General features: G+C 41.7%; 1 protein-coding gene across 1 annotated transcript in view; it reads left to right on the forward strand.

The window, feature by feature from the left end:
* The window catches only part of ARHGAP24 (Rho GTPase activating protein 24), a 230,174-nt gene that overhangs the window by 61,608 nt on the left and 146,655 nt on the right, over positions 1–21,911 (forward strand). Inside the window, exon 3 of the mRNA XM_068403599.1 lies at positions 18,638–18,725. Coding sequence (XP_068259700.1) covers positions 18,638–18,725 — 88 coding nt within the window. The remainder of the gene's footprint in view (positions 1–18,637; positions 18,726–21,911) is intronic.

A 21,911-nucleotide genomic window follows, 5' to 3' on the forward strand; every position in this document is an offset into this window, starting at 1 on the left:
TATGCACCCTTTGGATAGATGCTGTAGCTGTCTCAGTTTAACAATAGAGACAAGAAACCCACAAGGCTGATGGTGGCTGTCATTCGTTTGACTGGCACTCGTATTTGAAGGGCCTCTTGGGCAGAGATATCTTAAGTCTTGAATATATGGTACAAAACAGCTGTGTATTAGTTAAAATGCTCTGAAACTCAGTGACGAGGACTGTGTACTGACTATCAGACAGGAGCGTTTGCAGGCTTTGGTACTTGTATTGGTTTTCCTAGATGATAAAACCATTTGCGTTGGAAAATAATTTCCTTTATCCTAAATTCTTCTCAGCACTTGAAGCTTTTTTAATCTTTGTGTAAATGGGAACACATGCCTTTATGTTATACTCGGGAGGGAGTCATTAAATTGTAGCACAAATTTGTATTTCAAAATGAAAATCTACTCAACCCCCTAGAGTGGAATAATATCAGTTGATCTTCTCTGCTTTAAGGGTGAAAAAAAAAGAAGAAAGAAAGAAAAGTTTCCCTGGAGCGATCATTGATACAAATTCTTCTTATGAAAAGGAAAGGAGGTGGTTTAGAGATGGGGGTTTCTAATTCAGAGTTGTAGAAAATAGCCTTTTGTTCCCTAACACAAACCCTGCTAAAAATAGATGGATACTGTTGCTTCAAACGAACTTGCTACTGTTTGTGTTTGAGTGCCTATAATGTTTATCATTTTTCAATTCAAGGGAGCTCTCAGGCTGGAGAGCTTTTTTGTTCTGTTTGTGCTAAGTGTATTCCAGGGGGTCACACTTCTCGACTGGGGCTCCAACATGGATTGTAGCAGTAGAAATTATGATAACTTGCTTCATTCTGCATAGCTCTGAGCCTCTCTTCAGATTACCTCTGCTGAGGCAGGCAGAAAATGAGTTTGAACCAAAGTGTTCTGTCTTGTAGATTTAGACTATCACTCAGTGGCGCTCTTGGTTGGACTAGTTTTTCATAGTATACATACTTAAATGTTTGTTGGGCTAAATAGCACGCATTTGTGAAAGGTTCCTAGCTGGATGGATGGGATCTGGAATGTGAGGCACTAGTGTTCTTCCTCTGCAGTGGAAATGTTTAACCCCTGTGTTGTTGCTAGGGGATGTGTGGACCCAGTCTCCCCTGACCTGTCCCACAGGAGGGACCTCTCCTTTGGCTGCTCGTTGGAAAAGGTGGGAATTGTGTCCGGCTTTTGTGCATCTGAGTGCATACATAAATAACTGAGTTTCTGAGTAAATATGGGAGATCATAGCAGCATAATCCCTTTTCCTTTAGACAGGTGTTTCCCAGGACAGCTGTTCAGTGAAGAGCCTTGGAATGGCTGAAATCTTGCTTTTCCATAAAAGCAGCATTTCATATCAACTCCCTATCCAACTCCAAAATCTGCCTCTGAGAAGAGATGTCTCTTCTTGGATTATTATGGGGCACATTCAAGAAGTTCACCTGCACCTGTCTGCTTCGCTCGGGATATCTGTCCAGCTCCGTTAAATGAGTTAACCAGTTTGTGTTCGGTATTTCCTTGATGATTGTCGATTAAAATGTAAAAATTACCAGAATTGGAAGAGGAAGCTAATGAAGAGAGCTCCAAAGCTATAAATATGAGATGCCGATTGCCAAAATTGATGCTAACTTTTTTACAACATCATTTGATTGATGTAACAGTTAAAATGGCAGCCTTGAACAGGATGCTTTTGTGAACAAGATATTTATCTCAGCAAATGTGTTCACGTAAATGTTTTAAAATGAAAGGCATGATAAATCTGTCTAGAGCCTACACACAGTAGAGCTGCCAAACCTGCCACCTGTTAAAGATTTTAATGAACTGTTCTTTATTTAACAGAAAAAGTCAAATTAATGCTGTCACTTGCCTTTGCTGAGACTTCCCTTATCTCAGGCACTCTGAGATATCATTTAGCAAATGCTTCTAAGTAGAGCTACTCTGGTGTTTTAATTAGAATTGCAGCAAACTGGCGAAGAAAGACATTAAATCTTAAATGTGGCTTTCATGCAGCTCAGCCATGAAGATGGGCTTTTTGTTGAAAGCCACAGGGACCCTGTGTTGTGTCAGGAGCCGAAGGATGCCCAAGCTCATGTTGTGCCATGAGAGTAATGGGAACTTAGTTCCTCTGGATTTTCTGTATGGAAGATGATATGTTTCTCAGAGTAAACCAAAAATGTACTAGGATGTTATACTTCTGTATGTGAGACAGAAAGCCTTTGAGTGCATTAAGCCCTGTAAGACAGGGCTTAGTGGAGTTGTTTTTTTTTTTTGCAGCGGCAAGAGAAGGTTTCACCCAAGTCTCATTTCTGCAGCCATTTTTCAGGGGGGAATTAGGAGACGTGGAATATGTCAGACTTGAAACATCTGCATAAGAACAAATGCCATCCTCTGAGAGTCTGCAGAAGATTTATGTGCTGCTTTTTACCACTGACAAGTTGTGTGTCACTTAAGGGCCTTAGATTGGCAACAGTTTGGAAGATTACAGCTTACTGGGATCCTTTTTCCTATGCTCTTCAATGAATGACCATTCTTGTTTTCCATCCAGGAGCATGGTGGTTGCTTGTTATGTAGTTCCTTGATTGTACTTCACTTACTGTGGAAGTGGAAAACATTTCTGGCTGAGCAAACAATACTCAGCTTCTAGTTAAGCCATGCAATGACCAGACTGAAGCTCTCCGATGTTGTGGAAGGGATGTAGAAGGCATAAAGGTGCTAGAAAAAGTAAAAGCAGTAGGTAAGAAGGTAGAATAGCAAAGGAGAAAACTGTGAAGAGATCTGTGAGGTACACGGGCAAAGTAATGGGCATGATCAATAATAGCCATTGGTAGCAGCACAGGAGTTGTAAAATTAAATCCTTAAAAAATAATAATGAAACCTCACTGATTAGCTTCATTGTCTATTCTGACTTCAACAGGCTTTGAAGCAGCCTGTTGAAGCAGCCTTGAGCCAATGGCTCAAGTGTGAGACTGGAATTCAGGAGCTTTTCTGTTTTTCTTTTGGCTGAACTACTTTTTGTCCCATGAGACAAAATAATGTGACCGTTTTCATAAGCAGCTCTAAATTTGAGACACCCCCTCCCTTTTTCTTGCTGTGTCCTAATCAGTACCTCAGTTTCCCATGATGATCCCAGCCTGCAGCTGTAGTCAGTATGCTCTGTAGCTGTGAGCATGCCAGAAAATGGGGCCAGTTCTGATTAGGCTCCAAAGTAAACATTTTTACTTGAAGATTGGTGGTTGAATAGATTTGACATCTTAGCCCTGTGTTTTCACTTTGAAGAAAATAATGTGCAAAAGAAATAAATGTGCATCTAAAAATGCTTAAAACTTCAGGAGCTGTCTCCCTTTCAAAAAAGCAGATTCTAGATTGTTGACAGCAGATGACTGGTCTGAACTATTTTTTCTTGTTAGCTTGAGGAAAGGCCCCTTTTCAACAATAACTCCAGGCAGGGAGCAGTTCCATGGCCAGAATATTAGTGTGTTTGCCAGAAAACCTGGAGTTTTGTCTCTATTCACCTGCTGTGTGAACTTTGTCTTGGTTTCTCCTCTTGCATAAATTGCAGTTTATCCTCCGCTTTTGTAAGGGGTACTGCGGTCTCTCCTGCAAACCATGAAGACCTTCATGGTCATTTATATTTTGGTAATTTATTAAAATAGCAACATGGAATCTAAACTATTCATATTAATACAGTGTGGAACAGAGCAGCTGCTACAGTGCAGTTAATAATGTTGGCCTCCAGTTACCCTGAATCCATTTTTACCCTAGGCTGTCTGGCACTCTGCAAGATACCCCCGCAACGGCTCTGCAGAAAGCTTGTCACACAAGCTTGTGGAAAAGCATATAAATGGTGGTTTGGTACTTAAATACGAAAACCCATAAAAAGCTGTAATAAACCCAAGTACACTCGGTTGTTCTTGCTGTACCTTTACAGAATGTTGTAAAATACCGTCAGTGTTATTAGAAGTGAGTAAAAATCCAGATTATGAAAGTCTTATTCTCAGTGAAGTAAATGCTATTTTGAAACAGCATAATCTTAAAAAATATTGGCTATTTTTAAAATTCAAAAGGTCAGCCTCCCTGCAGTCTCTGGTAAGGTCCAGGAGTGAGTCGTTCTGGGGCCTTTTGGATACAGAGGGAGCAGCTGTATAGCTTAGCCTCATCAAGGCTTTGGATATGGTCACCCATACTGTCCTTATAGCCAAACTGCTGAGAAAAAGGCTGTAAAAGTGGACTTTTTTTCCCTGGTTGCCTTTTGAGTGTAGCCCCTTCCAGACTCTGTTAGCCTATGACTCCATGATTTTCATCATGTACCTTCTAAATTCCTCCTGGAGTAGCAAACTGCCCTTCCTGTCCTGGCTGTCAAAGGAGGTAAGTAGGAAAGGGATATCCAGGAGGAAACGATATGTCAGTTAAACTAGTGCTGAGAGAATTTGTGTGTGATGGTCCTTGAGTGGTTTTTTGTGTTATCCTTGTTGATTTTCGTGATCCAGATCAGTTCATGCACTTGCCACAACTTGAAAGAGCCCCAAATGCAGGGTGCAAGTTGAGGATTATGTAGAAACTGAGTGTGCACAAAAAACCCTCACCCAAATCTATGCAAGCAAAATTGCAGAACTGTGCATGTGTTCTGCATAACTGAACTGGTCTGGAGGTTTCGGACTGTTGTGATCCATTGGTACTTGACTTGACCTAAACCAGCTCCCACTTAACTTTGCCTTGATTTTGTAATTATTTAAATTAGGGGATATCTTTTTCTTACTTAGCTAGTAATTTAAATATTGTCCTAAAAAAAACCACATCAAATGATTGTATTCTGAGCAGACTTATATAAATGTAATGGAAAACTTATTTTTTTGTACAGTGAAACTTGCAAGACCAGTATTCTACAAAGCAGTTCCTTCCCTTCTTCCCAGCATATAGAAAAGCATTAAGGCAAATTCAGCTACAGCACCATGTAGTAACTTCCAGGTGAAAACAACAAGTGTTTGATTTATGTTGTCTCTCCAAAATTCCACCTCAAGTTGTGAAAGTATGTTTTAATTCATAGCTATATTTATGTAAGTATTTATTTCGCCCAAGAGTCTAGTTTTTAGAACACCTTTGTCTTGACAAAAGCATCAGCTTTCCATAGCAAACTCAGTATGTTTATAAACCACGTTAGTGTTTTGTATGCTTGCATCCATCAAGTATTAAACAGTTCAGTTCCTAAGGCAACTTTTAATCAGCCAGAATTCTCTGCTCAATATTTAGATTGCATAATAAAAATATTTAAGGATACTTTTCAACACACGACTAATACTTTGATTAAGGAACAGCTAGATCTCATGCAAAAGCTATAAAAATGTGTGATTCAGATCAGTTGATAAAGATGAGAAACTATCTGAAAAGTCCAGTTTTAAACTGGAAGCAGTATCACAGAACGGAAGAAGCAGACTAATACACTGAACTGAAAGTAAATCCTGGAAAAAAATCTACTATACACAAATTGTACTGCTTGAGAAGTAATTTGTAATCAGTGAATCAGAGTTTTCCAGTTGTATTAATTGTTCAGATAGCACAAAAGACATGACCCCAGTCTCCCTGAGATAGGATCACTGCTAATGACCGTAATCGCTTAGACAAGAACCAACAGAGTACCTTACACTAGATGCCAGAAAGCCAAATGAGATACTTAATTTGTGTCGATGTGGTATTTGTAGTGTGGTAGCACTTACAAGCCATGCTTATAAAACATTTACTATGTAGACATAATATAAACAATGTATAGATGTTAAAACAACGAACAGTATAGGCATTAAAAAACTTGCAAAAGAAAGATAACCCTTGCCATTAAGCTCTAAAATTTTTCCATGTGAAACTAAATTTTTTTTCTTCAATAAAAAACTGCAAGATGATAACTTGTATAGGACAGGTGAATTCCACTGGAATATTCTTGCTAGCCAAAAGACAACGAGAATATTTGCCCAGGAAAAGAAGCAGCGACTTCAGTGGAATTGTATACCTGTTTCTATGTCTCTGTCTACTACTTTTCTTTACTTACGCTGTAAAAGTTGCACTTTATGTGTTATTTCTAGGAAATCTGCAGCAACTTCAACCTTTACTACATACTGACCTGGAAATTAATTGTCCTCAGGTGGGATGCTTGGCCATATGTAGCTTTCCTGGAAAAAAAGCTGTCTGTGTTGGGGTTGGAAAGGATTTTACTACTTAAATTCAACATGGAGATCATAAAACAAACAAAAAACTAAAACTGAACAAACTGATTTGAATCATCCCTTTTCTCAAGGCAAGAACAGTTTTATGGTAATCATTCCTGATAAATACTTGTTTTTATCTGTATTTGAAGTGCTTCAGAGCTGAAGACTTAGTCTCTCAAGGCTGTGCTCTCCAGCTGTTTACTATTTCTTCTCCTGTTCACACTGGACTTAGAGAAAAAAGGTGGGTTTTGTATATTTAAAAAATATTTCTCTTGTTTGATTTTTCGGTTTAACAAGCCTGATTTTGTCCTTTTAGTAGGCTTTATAAGAGCAGAGTAGTAGAAGTTGTCATAAGCAAGACTGTTATCATAAGCTAAGCCAATAAGAAATGCTGAAGAAGGGTGGGGGGGAAGGGGGAGGAGAAGGATAATGATCCTCGATGAGAAACTTTGAAAGTGGTAAGTTATTTCTGATGGTCAGAAGCAGTCTGACCTCCACTTGGGATTTACCTGACCATGGTTTTAGCCACTGCTGGTTTTCTGACTGTGTGTGTTAGGGTGTCCTGGTTTCATGGGGATAAAATTTATAGAATCACTTTTCTGCTACATTTTGTTTCAGTTTGTGGCCAGCCATGGTATGGTGATCAAGGCCATTAGCGGTGAAAGCCAGGGCAGCTGCCCCAGGCTGGCCCACAGGTGTGTTCTGTAACATTAGTGTCAGATTCACTATAAATGGGAAACCTTGCTGGGGATGGGGGGGCTCTTTTTGCTCTGCTCTCTTTTCCCCTCCCTATTTCTTCTTCTTCTTCTTCTTCTTCTCAACAATTGGTATCCCTGAAGTGACTTGCCAGCACTCTGTGGGCTAAGTATAATTTTGTGTGTTTTGTATTACCATTGATATTGGTTTTCTTATTCTATTAAATCTGTTTAAATTTCAACCCACAAGTCTCCCTCCTTGTCCCAGTTCCCTTTCTTGGTTGGGGAAGGGACAATTGGTGATAGAACAACTGTTTATTGTTTAGCCCTGGGTGCGGGCTAAACGAAGACATGGGGTAACTGTGTTTAAGTGATAGTGAAAGGAGATTTCTTCTGGTGATAAACTGGAGTCACTGCAGGGTTCCTGCTGGCACGTGTAGCAGGGTCCCTTGTGAACCTGCCTCAGACGCCCGAGTAAGATCCCTCCCCGCAAAGGCCTCTCTGGCAGGGTTTTCTGGGACGTAGAAATTGCAAAATCTTAATTATTGATTTCATTTGATTATTATTTGCATGGCATTGTTATTTTTTCTTTTAGTCCTTGTTAACGATCTTCAGAAAATGATGGCAAGCCACTGCACTGGAGCATATAGTTGTTTTGGAGCAAATTGCTTCAGCTCTTTTTGGCCCACTGACCAGCTTTGAGAGACAGGTTGTGGGTTTTAGTGCTCCAATCACTTGTGTTGGTTTTCTGTGCCTTCCCTGTGCTGGGCCTTCCAGAGCAGGGCCCCAGGCTGGGCCCAGTGTTCAGGCTGAAGCTGTTTCAGTTTGGAGGCAAACAGACAAGTTATTTGTTGCTCCATTGTCTATGCTCCAGGTTGACATTTGCTCCTTAAAGCGTAGTGCTATCTAGTGCTTATATTCATCTGTTAACTGTTACAGTGGGTCAGGTCGTGACAATTCCCTCTGAAAGCCAACCATAATTATCCAGCTGTATTTTTTCCAGCAAGGATGTAGTGTTAGTGTTTCCACAAATTGTTAGACTGTTTTCCCTCTCAGTTAATCCTCCTGCAATGTGAAAGCATAATTCGGAATGAGACCCGGCAAAGCACTTGCTTATTGTTAGCAGTTCTGGTAACTCTAAAGGTTTTCCTTTCCATCATGGACTAGATCCTAATCCTTTCCATCAGCTGTGGGAATTAAACCAAACGGAGTGCATAAATGATATCCTCTTGACCCTTGGAAGTAAGGCAACTGTGTGCAGTGACCACTGGTTGCCCATATTTTCAAAATAAGAAAAGAAACCAAGATGGAATAGAAAGTTCAGTTTTAGGGCATTTTTTTTCCCCCTCTGAATCTTATATTGAAAAATGTTTAGTTCAGTATTTAACAACTGACTTGATTTAACCTGCTCAATCATATATGCTACAGTCTCTCACAGTGCTGCTATATCTGTCTAGACTGTCACTGGAGAACTCTGTATAAAAATGAGAGGCCATACTTCAAATTTTCTCCTGCCAAATATCATCCTTTTGGGGAATAATTGCATGTTTTGGCCTAGACATTCTCAGGACTAGAAGGCAGTAAATTTCCTTTGCAAAAGAGGTCTTGAAAGCAAGACTTGGTCTTCTGTGTTCTGATGCTTTGTGCTTTATTGGCTTTTTTCCTTGGGAAAATAGTTTTATCTAATAATAAGTTAAATTTCTTATTGACCAGAGCTACTGGAAGTAACATTTTTCATAGCTGCCTCTCTCTTCTATAGTAATTCAGTAATGCCCAGTCCCATTTTGTATTGATCAAAATTTAATGATCATTACAAAGCGTTATTTTATCAACACTTCCATGCATGCATCTAATAATGAGCTTAACTTGTACTCATGAGTCCTTAAACTCAGTGCAGACTCCAGATTTATTTATACATGTCTCCTTTTTCTTTGCCTTCAGAAAACACCAAGGGGTTCTTTCTGTAAGCAACATAGCAATTGCAGAGTAGGTTCCCCAGGAAAGCACCTTATATTGTAGAGCTCCCACAACGTCTCTGAGCCGCTGGACCCTGTGACCTGTCCTGTTCACTGAGCTCAGTTCCACCATACCTGTCTCCCCTCTCCCGAATCACAGTTCTAATTACTCCTTCTGGAAGTGCTTGTGTGGGAGCAGGTGCACACCATGCCTTCATGCCCGAGATAACTCTGAAGAGTGTTACTCATGGATTGTCTCAACCCCTATAACTATCTCCCCAGCTCCTTATACCCCCCGTGACAAACTTGGGAAAGAAAAGCAAAATCTCTGCAGGAGGAGCAGTGTTTCTCACAGAAGCTGGCGACATATAATTGAATAAGCTTATTCATTAGGGAGAAGCCAGGAGAGGGTGGGTAAAATAGAGGTGTTTAAGCCCCTCTAGATACCAGAGAAAATCTGCTTTGGAAAGGAAAGCTGCTTTGTGCTAATCCAAGATCTGTCTGAAACTCTTTAAAATAGCGGGCAGAATTTAGAAGTGGGAAGAGAGCATATTAAGTTTTACTTTCAGCTGTAAGGTAGAGGTTGATGCTGGGAAACAGATTCAGAAAGAAAAAAAGCTTTTAATAATTTCAGACATTGTCTCAGACGTGGCCAGGAAATGGTCACTCTTCTCTCTCGCCCTTACTAGAGAAGTGAAAACCATAGGCATGCTGTCTAGCCTCTGGTTTTAGGCAAACTTAATGTTTTGTGGTGTTATAGCATAACTTGGTATGAGCTTTCTTTCTCTTGCGGAACAAAAAAGGGAGTTTTTTCTAGTGGCTGCTCAAGCCAAGACTGCTTCATTCTTGAGGAAAGAAGTTTCTCTCAAGCAGAGAGAGGCACTCAACCATTAAGTGAAATGTGTGGCAGGAGAGAAAGATAGAAGAATCTTTAAAGAAACTGTAGTCTCATCCTAGTAAAATTGCCATCTCTCTTTCTCATGTCAGAATAAATGTTTTGGTGCTCATTGCCAACCAAACAGCACATGTGGTGTTCACCACCACAGAGATTAATTTACTTCTTGTTTAGAAAATTAAGCTATGAGGTAGGTTTGAACCTTTCATTAGGTAAAGGAAAAAAATCTCCTTTATACTCCTGTTTGCAGAATTTCTGAGAACTAAATGACAATTCTCGTTCTTCAACAGAAACAAACTGGAATAATATGCTAACATAGTGGGACAAGAAAATGTCAAATGCAATGGAATTTATGCCAGGAAAATGTATGCTGTGTATTAACTGAGTTTTATCCAACCAACCCTATTTGTTTTGTAATTTCTCTGTCCTCCTCCGTCTTCATTCCTGGCATGCTACATATGCCCTAAAATCTGCATAGCTCCTCCCGGATGCCTCAAATATGGTAGCACTTGTTTTCTCCCTGTGCATACTGCAAAACTGTAAATGGTTGCAATAACTGCAAGACAAAGACTGCATCACCTCCTGTGGTAATTGTACTTCTTCCATAGCTTTAGTTGCCTAAGTGATATAAAAATCCACCCTTATAATAAAAATTTAAAAAATCTTATTCTCTTATAGTAAAAAAAAAAATATTATAAAAGAACATCTGGTTCCTTCATTCTCTTATAGACTGTATTAACTTTTTTATTGTTGTCCCACTATTGTCATGTGTGCTAGAAAACCTGACATTGCTATATATAACAATGGCAATTCAGTAAAATCAGTAAAGCTTGTTTTCTTTATGTAGTGTTTGCCAATAAGATTTAAAACCCCTAATGTACATGCGGAATAAGAGATCTCTGGACAAAAATACTTCCTGTTTAAATTGAAGAACATCATTTATGTAGCTTTAAAGTATCACTGGAGATTAGTAGTCAGAGCATTTACAGTGCCTGAGTCACAGTTACAACCTCTGAGGCCTGCTCATGGTAACTACCTGTCTATAGATTTGTTGCTACGTAATCATACCAAATTACTTAACGGATTATAACTGTAGGACAGCAACAGGAATGATTGAAATGTTTTGAAATCGACCATTAAAAATTAATTGTTATTTAATTGGAGAGGGAGGCCAGTGAATTCGAAGCAAAGAGCTGTCCTTTGGCAGAGGGTGCTTTTTTTTGCAGACTAAGGCTCTAAAGGTAAGTTTGCTTTCATGATATGCAGTAACAGCAAACACCAGAGCTGCACAAAGGTGAAAGCAAACCAGGAGCGCTGTGCTGGACGAAGCAAGCCAAGCCACGTCAGCCAGCGTGCTGTGAACACTGCTGGGTCATGCTGTGCTGCAGGGCCGAGCGCGCTCGGGATCCGCGGGGCTTTGCCCAGCTAGAGGCAGCCAAGGCAATTCTCTGCCTCTGCCACAGCACTGGCCCAGGCTTCGGAGCCATCTGGTTAACTCAGCCGGGTCCCAGGTTGAAATACAGATATCTCTGCGTTAGCAGTTAAACGAAAGGGCTGGCTTTCAGAGTCGCTGTGTCCTTTTGCAGCAAGTGATTTTCCTGGGATCTTGGAAATACATTGTAATGGTGGAAATCAAGTCAGGTTTTTAAGAGGATTTACTGCAATCAAACTGTGTTTTTAGTGAGCACAGTGCAGGTTTCATTATTGACCTCCGTGTAACTGGATTTCTGCCTGTGCTATAAATTTTGCTCCTCACTTCATGTCTGTAGGTTCGTGACAGCACAAAGGGCTTGCTTGGACTTGAGATAATATATTTTTGTGATAGTTTAAAGGCAAAAACAGTCTGTATGTACATGTAGAAATACATATATATGTGCATGTGCATATGGATCAGGTATATTATTTAATCTGGGTTGATTAACAGGCTTTACTGTGAAATACAGTGGATGCCTTTCAGGCTGCGACCTTGTAAATACTAGTGATGTTGAGAGTATTTCTACTAAAAGTAGTATTTTTCAGTTGAAGATGCCATCCAAGTTGAAGTGCACAGTTGTTCTTAACTGTGGCACTCAAGACTTTCCAGAAACAGCAACAGTGACAAAAGAAACCACACAATAGTGCTGTGAGTCATATAACAGACACATGTACCCAAAGATCCTTTCTGCCTCTCAGTTGCCTCATCAGCTGGCTGATGACCTTCCTGCCTCTCCAAGAGCTGATTCTTCTTTACCCTATCCTCCACCTCTGAGCAGACCTTTTCTAAGAGCTGTGGAGATGTTTAGTCTGGCACCACCGAGGGAGGGAGAGGGCTTGGCACGGGGAATAGCAGTTGATTGTGCACTGCAGACCTTCTGAGCACTATTTCTGAGGACTGTTTTTTTTTTTTCTGAGGGATGCAGTCCAGCTGATTTGGGAGCCTTCTTGCAGAGAGGCATGAGTAGCTGGGCTGCATTTATTCAGGGGCTGCACTCTGACAGGGATAAAACCCTGGAAATCTTTGCTGCCAAACCAACACAGCCACTTCTGTGTTGTTGTGGTTAACCGGTTAACCAGCCTCTAGCAGCAGACAAAGAGGAAGAAACTATGTGAAGATCCTCTAAGTTAACTGAAACTATACAAAAGTACCAGAAAAAAATTCCTGGGAAGAGTTTCCCATGAAACAAGAAAAACAGATATGTAAATGCAGCACTTATCTTGAAAGCTGAAGTAGAATTCAATGATCTTTGATAAATCGTCAAAGTTGGAAGGGCCAGAAGAACATCTGATATAACTGCTGATACCATGGACTTCTGAAGTAACTTTTTTAAGGGGTGGCAGGACAAAGTACGAGCAAACAAATAGACCAGTTAAGCCTTCGGAAACTGTATTAGAATAAATACTGAAGATATTATTTTGGCAAGAAAGCAGTTAATTTCATCATGTGTCTACATGCTTTTTGAGTAAAATCCAACCAGAGGTATTGAAAATAATGTATTTGTCTTCAGAGTTGCCAGTCAGCATCTTAAAGGCATGGGAATTCCTTGTATCGTGAGCTTTCTTGGGGAAAACCTGGTATCTCTTGAATCATAGAATCATAGAATGTTAGGGGTTGGAAGGGGCCTCTGGAGATCATCGAGTCCAAGCCCCCTGCCAGAGCAGGACCAATCTAGGGAATGCATCCAGATGGGTCTTTAAAGTCTCCAGAGAAGGAGACTCTGCAACCTCTCTGGGGAGCTTGTTCCAGTGCTCTGTAACCCTTACGATAAAGAAGCTCTTCCTCATGTTGACGTTGAACTTCCTGTGCTCTAGCTTGCATCCATTGCCCCTTGTCTTATCGCAGGGCACAAGTGAAAAGAGGTTGCACCTTTCCTCTTGACACCCAGCCCTCATATAATTTATACACATTAATCAGATCCCCTCTCGGTCTTCTCCAGACTAAAAAGCCCCAGGTCTCTCAACCTTTCCTCATAAGGCAGGTGTTCCAGTCCCTTAATCATCCTTGTATCCCTCTGTTGGACTCTCTCCAGTAGATCTCTGTCCCTCTTGAACTGGGGAGCCCAGAACTGAACGCAATACTCCAGGTGAGGTCTCGCCAGGGTAGAGTAGAGGGGGAGGAGGACCTGCCTCGATCTGCTGGACACACTCTTCTTAATGCACCCCAGGATCCCATTGGCCTTCTTGGCCACAAGGGCACATTGCTGTCCCATGGATAACTTGTTGTCCACCAGGACTCCAAGGTCCTTCTCCACGGAGCTGCTCTCTAGCAGATCACCTCCTAACCTGTACTGGTGCATTTCCCAGGTGCATTTCCTAACCTGTACTGGTGCATTCCCAGGTATTCCTTCCCAGGTGCAGGACTCTGCACTTATTCTCGTTGAACCTCATTAGGTTCCTCTTTGCCCAGCTCTTCAGTCTGTCCAAATCACGCTGAATGGCCGCACAGCCTTCAGGTGTATCAGCCAAACCTCCCAGCTTCGTATCATCAGCAAACTTGCTGAGAAGACACTCTGTCCCTTCATCAAGGTCGTCGATGAAGATGTTGAACAGAACTGAACCCAGCACTGATCCTTGGGGGACTCCACTAGTTACAGGTCTCCAGCTGGACTTGGCACCATTGATTACCACTCTTTGGGCTCTATTGTGTAGCCAGTTCTTAATTCATCTCACTGTCTGTTCTTCTACCTCACACTTCCTGAGTTTGCTCATGAGGATGTCATGGGAAACTGTGTCAAACGCCTTGCTAAGGTCAAGGTAGACTACATCCACTGGTCTCCCTGCATCTACCCATTCAGTCAGGACATCATAGAATGCTATCAGGTTAGTCAAGCATGATTTCCCCTTGGTAAATCCATGCTGACTACTCCTGATAACCTTCTTCTCTTCCATGTGCTTAGAGATGACCTCCAGAATGAGCCGCTCCATCATTTTTCCAGGGATGGAGGTGAGGCTGATTGGTCTGTAGTTTGCTGGATCTTCCTTCTTGCCTTTTTTGAAGACTGGAGTGACACTGGCTTTCCTCTAGTCCTCAGGCACCTCTCCTGTTTGCCATGATCTTGCGAAAATGATGGAGAGCGGTAGAGCAACAACATCAGGTTGAAGACAGGTGATAAGTCTGCTTCAGAAAATGAAGTTCAAACAAGGCTGGGGAAAGTGTACCTACGGAAGAGTAATGGAAAAGAAAGAGGCACAGGGTTACTTCACTGTTACAGTGTGTTACACAGAGTGCGCAAAACAGAAATACCATGTCAGCTGGTTATTGTGAAGCTCTTGTGTGGTGGCCATCCTGTCTCCTCTTCCATGCTTCCTCATGAAGTTCATCTGCTGAATGGTGCTGAAAGTGTTGCAGAGCACCAGTGTGGGATAAAACATCCCTTTGGGCAAGACTGTAATGCTGTGACTCTAAAGTAGATTTATCTCTTTCTTGCTGCACTGCAGTATTTTATCAGGCACTTTGTTAACTGAGTAGTAATTTTCCTTTGGTTGAAGGCTTCATATGTGCAGACTTTTAATTTTAACAAAAATGTTGTTCTGCCATTTAGGTGATCTTTGGTTTGAAGCAACAGTGTATTGTAGTAAAAGCCAGGTGCGTGAGAAGCTTCTTTGAAAGTGGGCTTGATAGTTGGCCTTGGGAAAAGGCCAATGCTTCTTGAGTAACCCAAACTTCTTCTGCCTCCTGTGAGTCATCCTCAGCGCTTGGCTAGAGAAGCAGAACTGCCCTGGTAAGGACAGAAGTGTTGGAAATTGAAAAACAACCCAGGTTTACCGCAGCAGGAGTTCTGCAAATCACTGCTGACCTGATGGAGACACAGCCCATGAACAGAATGGCAACAGGAGAGAAGAGGGACTTGTGTCAGGGCCACATTTTTCTCCCACTCCCCTCTTTTCTGTATTTCTATAGACTGTCTTGTTCCCTGCTGGCACAATGTTTTTTTCATTCTTTTTTGAAAGCAGAATATTAATCTGGTCCAATTTGTAGTCTTGGACTGAGATTTTTTTTAAACAGTCTTGAATGATTTGTAGAGTTTGATATGAAGCAATGTGAAGTTTTCTAATAATGGAACATTTACATGCAGTGATACCCAAGTCAAAACATGTAGTTCCTCTGGAAATCACCTTCATCTTTTATGTGCAAATTACTGTCTTGTTAGGTGTCTTAAGACTATATAGTTGTTTTTCTCTTATTTCTCCCTGGAATTAGAGACTCAAGGGGAAAAACAGAGCTTTAACTTGTTGAACCTTTGCAACTTTCTGATAGTCCATACTCTTTGGATTATCCAAGCTGTAAGGATGAACCAGATGTTGCACCTTAAGGGCCCGGAAACACAATTGAGCAAGGGGATTGACAGTGACGTGGGGACTGGAGTCCCCCTGTCCGTATCAAATACCCGGTAGCCAGGGCTGTGCCATATGAGGGGCCGCAGGGGTTTTGTTACAGTACAGATGTGTTCCCTGGGTGTCAGCGTGCTCATGTGAAACGTGCTGCCAGCTACTGAGAAACTAAGCAAAGGGACACTCCAGGTAGCCTTGGTACAGTTATGTAGATAGCTACAAAACTTACTGAAGGGGAAGTGTTGCCATATGGTGAAGACAGACAGATGGGTATGAAGCAGACAGAATGGGAAGTGAAAGAGCTGCAATCGCTCTCTTAGGCTTTCCCCGCTAGTCTGGGGCATCCAGGTGCATGTTGCACAAACAAAGCTTTTTTATTATTAAACCCTCCACACACATTATATATATAGATATTTAAGTATTTCACGTGCACTGATGTTTCCAATAATAGTTCTGAAAATAGACAGTAAAATAAAATTACCATTTGAGGACATGTTTTCTTTTTAAACTGCAGCAATATTCTGTATGGTGTTGCTATCTGGATTCCCTTCATATTAACTTAGCTGTCACGTGTGGCTTTAGGCTTCACATTTTAGCAAATGAAGTAGGTTTCATCTATGAAATGAAGGTGCTAAGGTTATAAATGTTATGACTGTTTTGTTCTTATGGTCTCAAAAATCTGTCATTAAAACAGCTCACTGTGAAGTAAATACTAAAGGGGTTTTACATCAAAGAATCAGAAAGCATCACATTGTAATGAGACTGCAGCGTGTCTATTGGTAATGAGCTGACAGAAAAGTTGAATGCAGTTTTCATTTACTGTCTCATAAATTGGTTTTAGTTTACAGTGCTGTAGGCTAGGTGTCCTTAGTTTTTTGTTTTTATTTAATTGAATAGCAACATGTATAATTAGCTTAAATATGTTGTATGCCTTCACTGACACAAGCTCCTGAGCCAGTGAAATTTACTCCAGTATGAAGACTTTGATCTGCTTATCCTTTGTGCTGGGTGGAGCTTTTAGTAGGTAAAACCAGCTCAAGCTGAAAGTTAAAGTGGGCAAGAAAATTATACCAGTCTTAATGGTCTATGACATGTGACATAAAATATGGGTATTAAAAAATGTGTTTTAGAGATTCTTATTCCTGGTATCCCATAACTCTCAGAAAAATGTATTCCTTATATTTGCTGTTTTTTCTTCAGCTATTATAAGAGAAGTTGAGCTATTTTGTGACTTAACTTTTCCCGTTCATATAATCTTTTTTGTTTGATACTATTCTTGCCTAATAAGGTATTTCACACAAGGCTTTGGAGTGTGACAACAGTTGCTGCTTGTAGCAGGAACGAAGGAAAATAGCTTCTAGTAGAGCTATTGGACCAAGGTACTTAATGCTTGTAATACACCTGTATATGTGGTGAGTGGGGAAGGCTGCCCACAACTGCTCATGCTTGCTGCTAATACCACCTCAGCAGAATACTGTTCTGTTTCATCTGTTTTCAGTAAAAAGTATCATAGTGTTTCATGGAGGTGATTTTGTATGATCTCATAAAATATCTGTGCACCCTGTCTTTGGCTTCCCGTGACAAACTGTACCTGCTGGTAGACAGCAATATACTGACAAGTCAGTGTACTGCTCAGTCTCCACATCAGCTGGTACAAATATTGATTTTGTGAAACATTTGTTACCTGTTTCTTTGGATGACTTTTTCCTGTTGATTTGTAAAGTCTCCTTTGCGAGAAGACTATAGCATGCTGCTTGTCTTGCCTTCCCGATAATTGTAAATGCTTCTGCTCGTAATGAAGGTTACAGGCCATAACAACGAATACTGGATATCAGGATTGACCTTTTTCCTGTACAGGGACGTCTTTACTGCTGTTTAGATGAGGGGTCTGACAGATACTTAGAAGCAGCATTTGGTGAAACTGCTATGGAAAATGGTGTTCCATGTTGGACTCAATGATCCTTACTGGGCCCTTCCAACTTGAGATATTCTGTGTTTAAGCTGTGTAAGTTATAGAAGTTGTTTACTTTGGAGATAGGGGCCCTGTTATGCAGTAATTGGAGAACATTGGTAAGTAGGTATTATCTCCCATGAACAGTGATGGAGAGCCTGTACCTAATACAATTCCTAAGATGCCGCTCTCTATCCCAGCATAATTTCGTTAAGGACTGCCTGCTAACTGAGGAAGCAATGATACTAGGAGGAGCTGTAATATCTGAAAATGACAAAGAGCTCTCAGAGGAAAGGGACGGTCTCTCCATTCCGTGTGACAACAGGGCAAAGGAGGAGGGGGGTAAGTTTTGTCTTCACTCCCCTGCAGCCTCAGCAATGTTTTGAGGGTTGCAGGCATTGTTTTTGGTAACCAGTGTTACCAAATATGCACAGCTAAAATTCCCCATCTGCCTTCTCAGGGTAGTGAAGTTGTGATAAAGGTGTTCAGTGCCCATCACAGAGGTTATCTGACATCCATCTGCCTGTAGCAAATGCATCTTTGAACAGGACTCTTGCTGTGCCTGTGGTGGCTTTGCAGCATGCGGGTCTGCTGGTGCTGCCAGTGGGTGGAAGTGGGATGTTTTTTCTGTACTGCTTCCCTGGGATGGTATGTCAAAAGGGCACAGAGCAGGAACTGGGTATGCACCACACAAATTGAGGTTACTCTTCTGTCCACATATCCTTTGGCTTTAGCCAAGAAGCCTAGTTGGTAAATTCATCTGCCTCACAAATGCAACTTCATAGCTTTCCACCAACAGGATCAAACTAACCCTTTCTTTTAGTCTCGAATTTTTCCTGCAGCACAGTGGAATTAGTACATGTGATTAGTACAAAAATCTGCAAGGTATCAAAAATCCAAGAGAATAAAAAAAACTAAAGCCATTATTGGATGCCTCAGTTAATTAAGGGGATTTATGACATTGGCTTTTGGAATAATCCCTTGTCAGTCTCACTTTGGAAGTCAGCTGCCCAGGTGCAACACCACGAATTCATGTATACCCCAGTCGAAAAAGAAGCAGCATTAGTCTATTAGAAGCATGGTAGCAGTTTTAATCCTGTGTTTGTTGTTATTTTTTTCTTTAGGGTACCATCTTTCTGCCTGGCAACAGAGTAACTGAGCATCCCTGCAATGAAGAAAGTCCAGGAAAGTTCCTTTTTGAAGTTGTTCCAGGTAGGATATTCTACTCCATGTAAAAAGTCTTTGCAGTTTTGTTCTCAGTGACAAATGACCACATCTGTTCTGCCAGACCAGAAGCTGAAGGTGATTAATGATTCAATTTAAGGAAAAAAAAATTGGTTAATTTGTTAGTACTTTAATTCATAATTTTTCCATTCACCTCTGGGCAGCATAGGAAAAGGATGTGGGGTTTATTTGTCAATGTAAAGCATGATTGTGCAAGGCAAGGGGCTGCCCCACTGAGAGGCGTAGTGACAGTCTAAGTTTATTTGGTAATTATTTTAGATTATATTGGATGCTATGAAGTAGTGTGTCCTATGGTAACAAAAGAATCCATAACTTAGCATCAGCAGCATATCAGTATAGCACATGGGCTTGATGACATCAGTACCATCACTTAAGAATGCTCCCTTGTTACTGTGGGTGGATAAACAGATTGTAACAAGAACAAGCATCGCTGCTTTGAAACCCTAAACTTGTTTTTAGTTGTGGTTTTTTTTTCTGGGAGTAAATTTGTCTAAAGAACATTACCCTGTCAACTAAGTGGTACTCCTGACTTTGTGTGTTGCTTAATTGATTTGCTAGCCTTCTCTTTGCTGCCTTGGCCTTCTGGAGGGCAGACTGGCCTGTTTAGAAGCCTGGTTGACAGAGTCCCGTGGGAGGCAATCCTGAAGGGCAAAGGAGACCAGGAAGGCTAGACACAATTCAAGAAACAAATCTTAAAGGCTTAGGAGCTGCCTGTCACCATGTACTGAAAGATAAGCTGGCAGGAAAGAAGAGCAGCCTGGCTGAACAGAGCTCTGGCTGGAACTCAGGAAAAAACAGAGTTTATGACCATTGGAAGAAGGGGCAGGCAATTCAGGAGGACTACAAGGATGTCGTGGGGTTATGCAAGAAGAACATTAGAAGGGCCCAAGTCTAACTAGAACTTAATTTGGCTACTGCTGTAAAAGCCAATTAAAAAAATGTTTCTGAAACTACATTCGCAACAAAAGGAGGGCTAAGGAGAATCTCCATCCTTTATTGGATGCGGGGTGAAACACAGTGACAAAGAATAAAGAAAAGGCTGAGGTACTTAATGCCTTCCTTGCCTCAGTCTGTAATAGTAAGACCAGTTATTCTCTGAGTACCCAGCCCCCTGAGCTGGAAGACAGGGACAGGGAGCAGTATGAAGCTCCCATAATCCGAGGGGAAATGGTTGGTGACCTGCTACACCACTTAGACACACACAAGTCTATGGAGCCAGATGGGATCCACCCAAGAGTACTGAGGGAGCTGGCAGAAGTGCTCACCAAGCCACTTTCCATCATTCATCAGCATTCCTGGCTAACCGGGGAGGTCCCAGGTAACTGGAGGTTAGAAAATGTGATGCCCATTGACAAGAAGGGCTGGAAGGAGGATCCAGGGAACTACAGGCCTGTCAGTCTGACCTCGGTGCCAGGGAAGGTTATGGAGCAGATCATCTTGAATGCCATCACACGGCACGTACAGGACAACCAGGTGATCAGGCCTAGCCAGCATGGGCTTATGAAAGGCAGGTCCTGCTTGACTAACCTGATTTCTTTCTATGACAAGGTGACCCACTTAGTGGATGAGGGAAAGGCTGGGGATGTTTTTTACCTGGACTTTAGTAAAGCCTTTGACACTGTTTTCCACAGCATTCTCCTGGAGAAACGGGCTGCTCATGACTTGGACGTGTGTACTATTTGCTGGGTCAAAAACTGTCTGGATGGCCAGGCCCAAAGAGTTGTGGTGAATGGAGTTAAATCCAGTTGGCGGCCGGTCACAAGTGGTGTTCCCCAGGGCTCAGTATTGGGGCCAGTTCTCTTTAATATCTTTATCAGCAATCTGGATGAGGGGATCAAGTGCATCCTTAGTAGGTTTGCAGATGACACCAAGTTGGGCAGGAGTGTTGATTTGCTTAAGGGTAGGAAGGCTCTACAAAGGGATCTGGACAGGCTGGATTGATGGGCCGAGGCCAACTGTATGGGGTTCAACAAGGCCAGGTGTCAGGTCCTGCACTTGGGGCACAACAGCCCCGTGCACTGCTACAGGCTTGGGGAAGAGTGTGTGGAAAGCTGCCTGGCAGAAAAGGCCCCAGGGGTGTTGATCGACAGCCAGCTGAATATGAGCCAGCAGTGTGCCCAGGTGGCCAAGAAGGCCAATAGAATCCTGGCTTGTATCAGCAATAGTGTGGCCAGCAGGACCAGGCAAGTGATTGTTCCCCTGTACTCGGCACTTGTGAGGCCCCACCTCGAATACTGTGTTCAGTTTTGGGCCCCTTCCTTCAAGAAAGACATTGAGGTGCTGGAGAGAGTCCAGAGAAGAGCAGTGAAGCTGGTGAAGGGTCTAGAGCACAAGTCTGATGAGGAGCGGCTGAGGGAACTGGGGTTGTTTAGTCTGGAGAAAAGTAGGCCCAGGGGAGACCTTATCCCTCTCTACAACTACCTGACAGGAGGCTGTAGTGAGGTGGGTGTTGGTCTCTTTTCCCAAATAACAAGTGATAGGAGGAGGGGAAATGGCCTCAAGTTGTGCCAGGGGGAGGTTTAAATTGGATATCAGGAAAAATTTCTTCACCAAAAGGGTTGTCAATCATTGGAACAGGCTGCCCAGGGAATTGGTTGAGTCACTATCCCTGGACATACAAAGATTTAAGACATATAAATGTGGTGCTTAGGGACATGGTTTAGTGGTGGACTTGGCAGTGCTGGGTAAACAGTTGGACTCAATGATCTTAAAGGTCTTTCCCAACCTAAATTATTTTATATTTCAACATCCAGTTAGCCCACTGTGTTTATTCAATATATTCTGTTAATCCCCATATTACTTTTCAATTTACTTTCCCATTATGGCTATTTAAAATGGTAAATAGAGGATAATGTTTATTGAAACTCACCTCCATGTTCTTGCTCTTAAACCATCTCGGTGTCAAGGCACAAATGTAGTTGTCTTGACTGATGCATGGAGGTTTTGATATGTTGTAGAAGTGTAAGAAATAAGTAGATTTCAAAGCTAAGGAGGGTGGTCACTCACTGGGATTTACAGATGCAGCTCAGCACAGTGCACCTTTATTTTTCCTTTTATAAGTGTCAAAGAATTTGATTATGAAAGCTATGTGCACTAAGGGGTTAGTATACAAAGAAAGCAAACATGGTATCTGTGACGTTTGCTTAATACTCA

This window comes from Nyctibius grandis, chromosome 6 (genome assembly GCF_013368605.1).
Source record: "Nyctibius grandis isolate bNycGra1 chromosome 6, bNycGra1.pri, whole genome shotgun sequence".
Classification (NCBI taxonomy): Eukaryota; Metazoa; Chordata; class Aves; order Nyctibiiformes; family Nyctibiidae; genus Nyctibius; species Nyctibius grandis.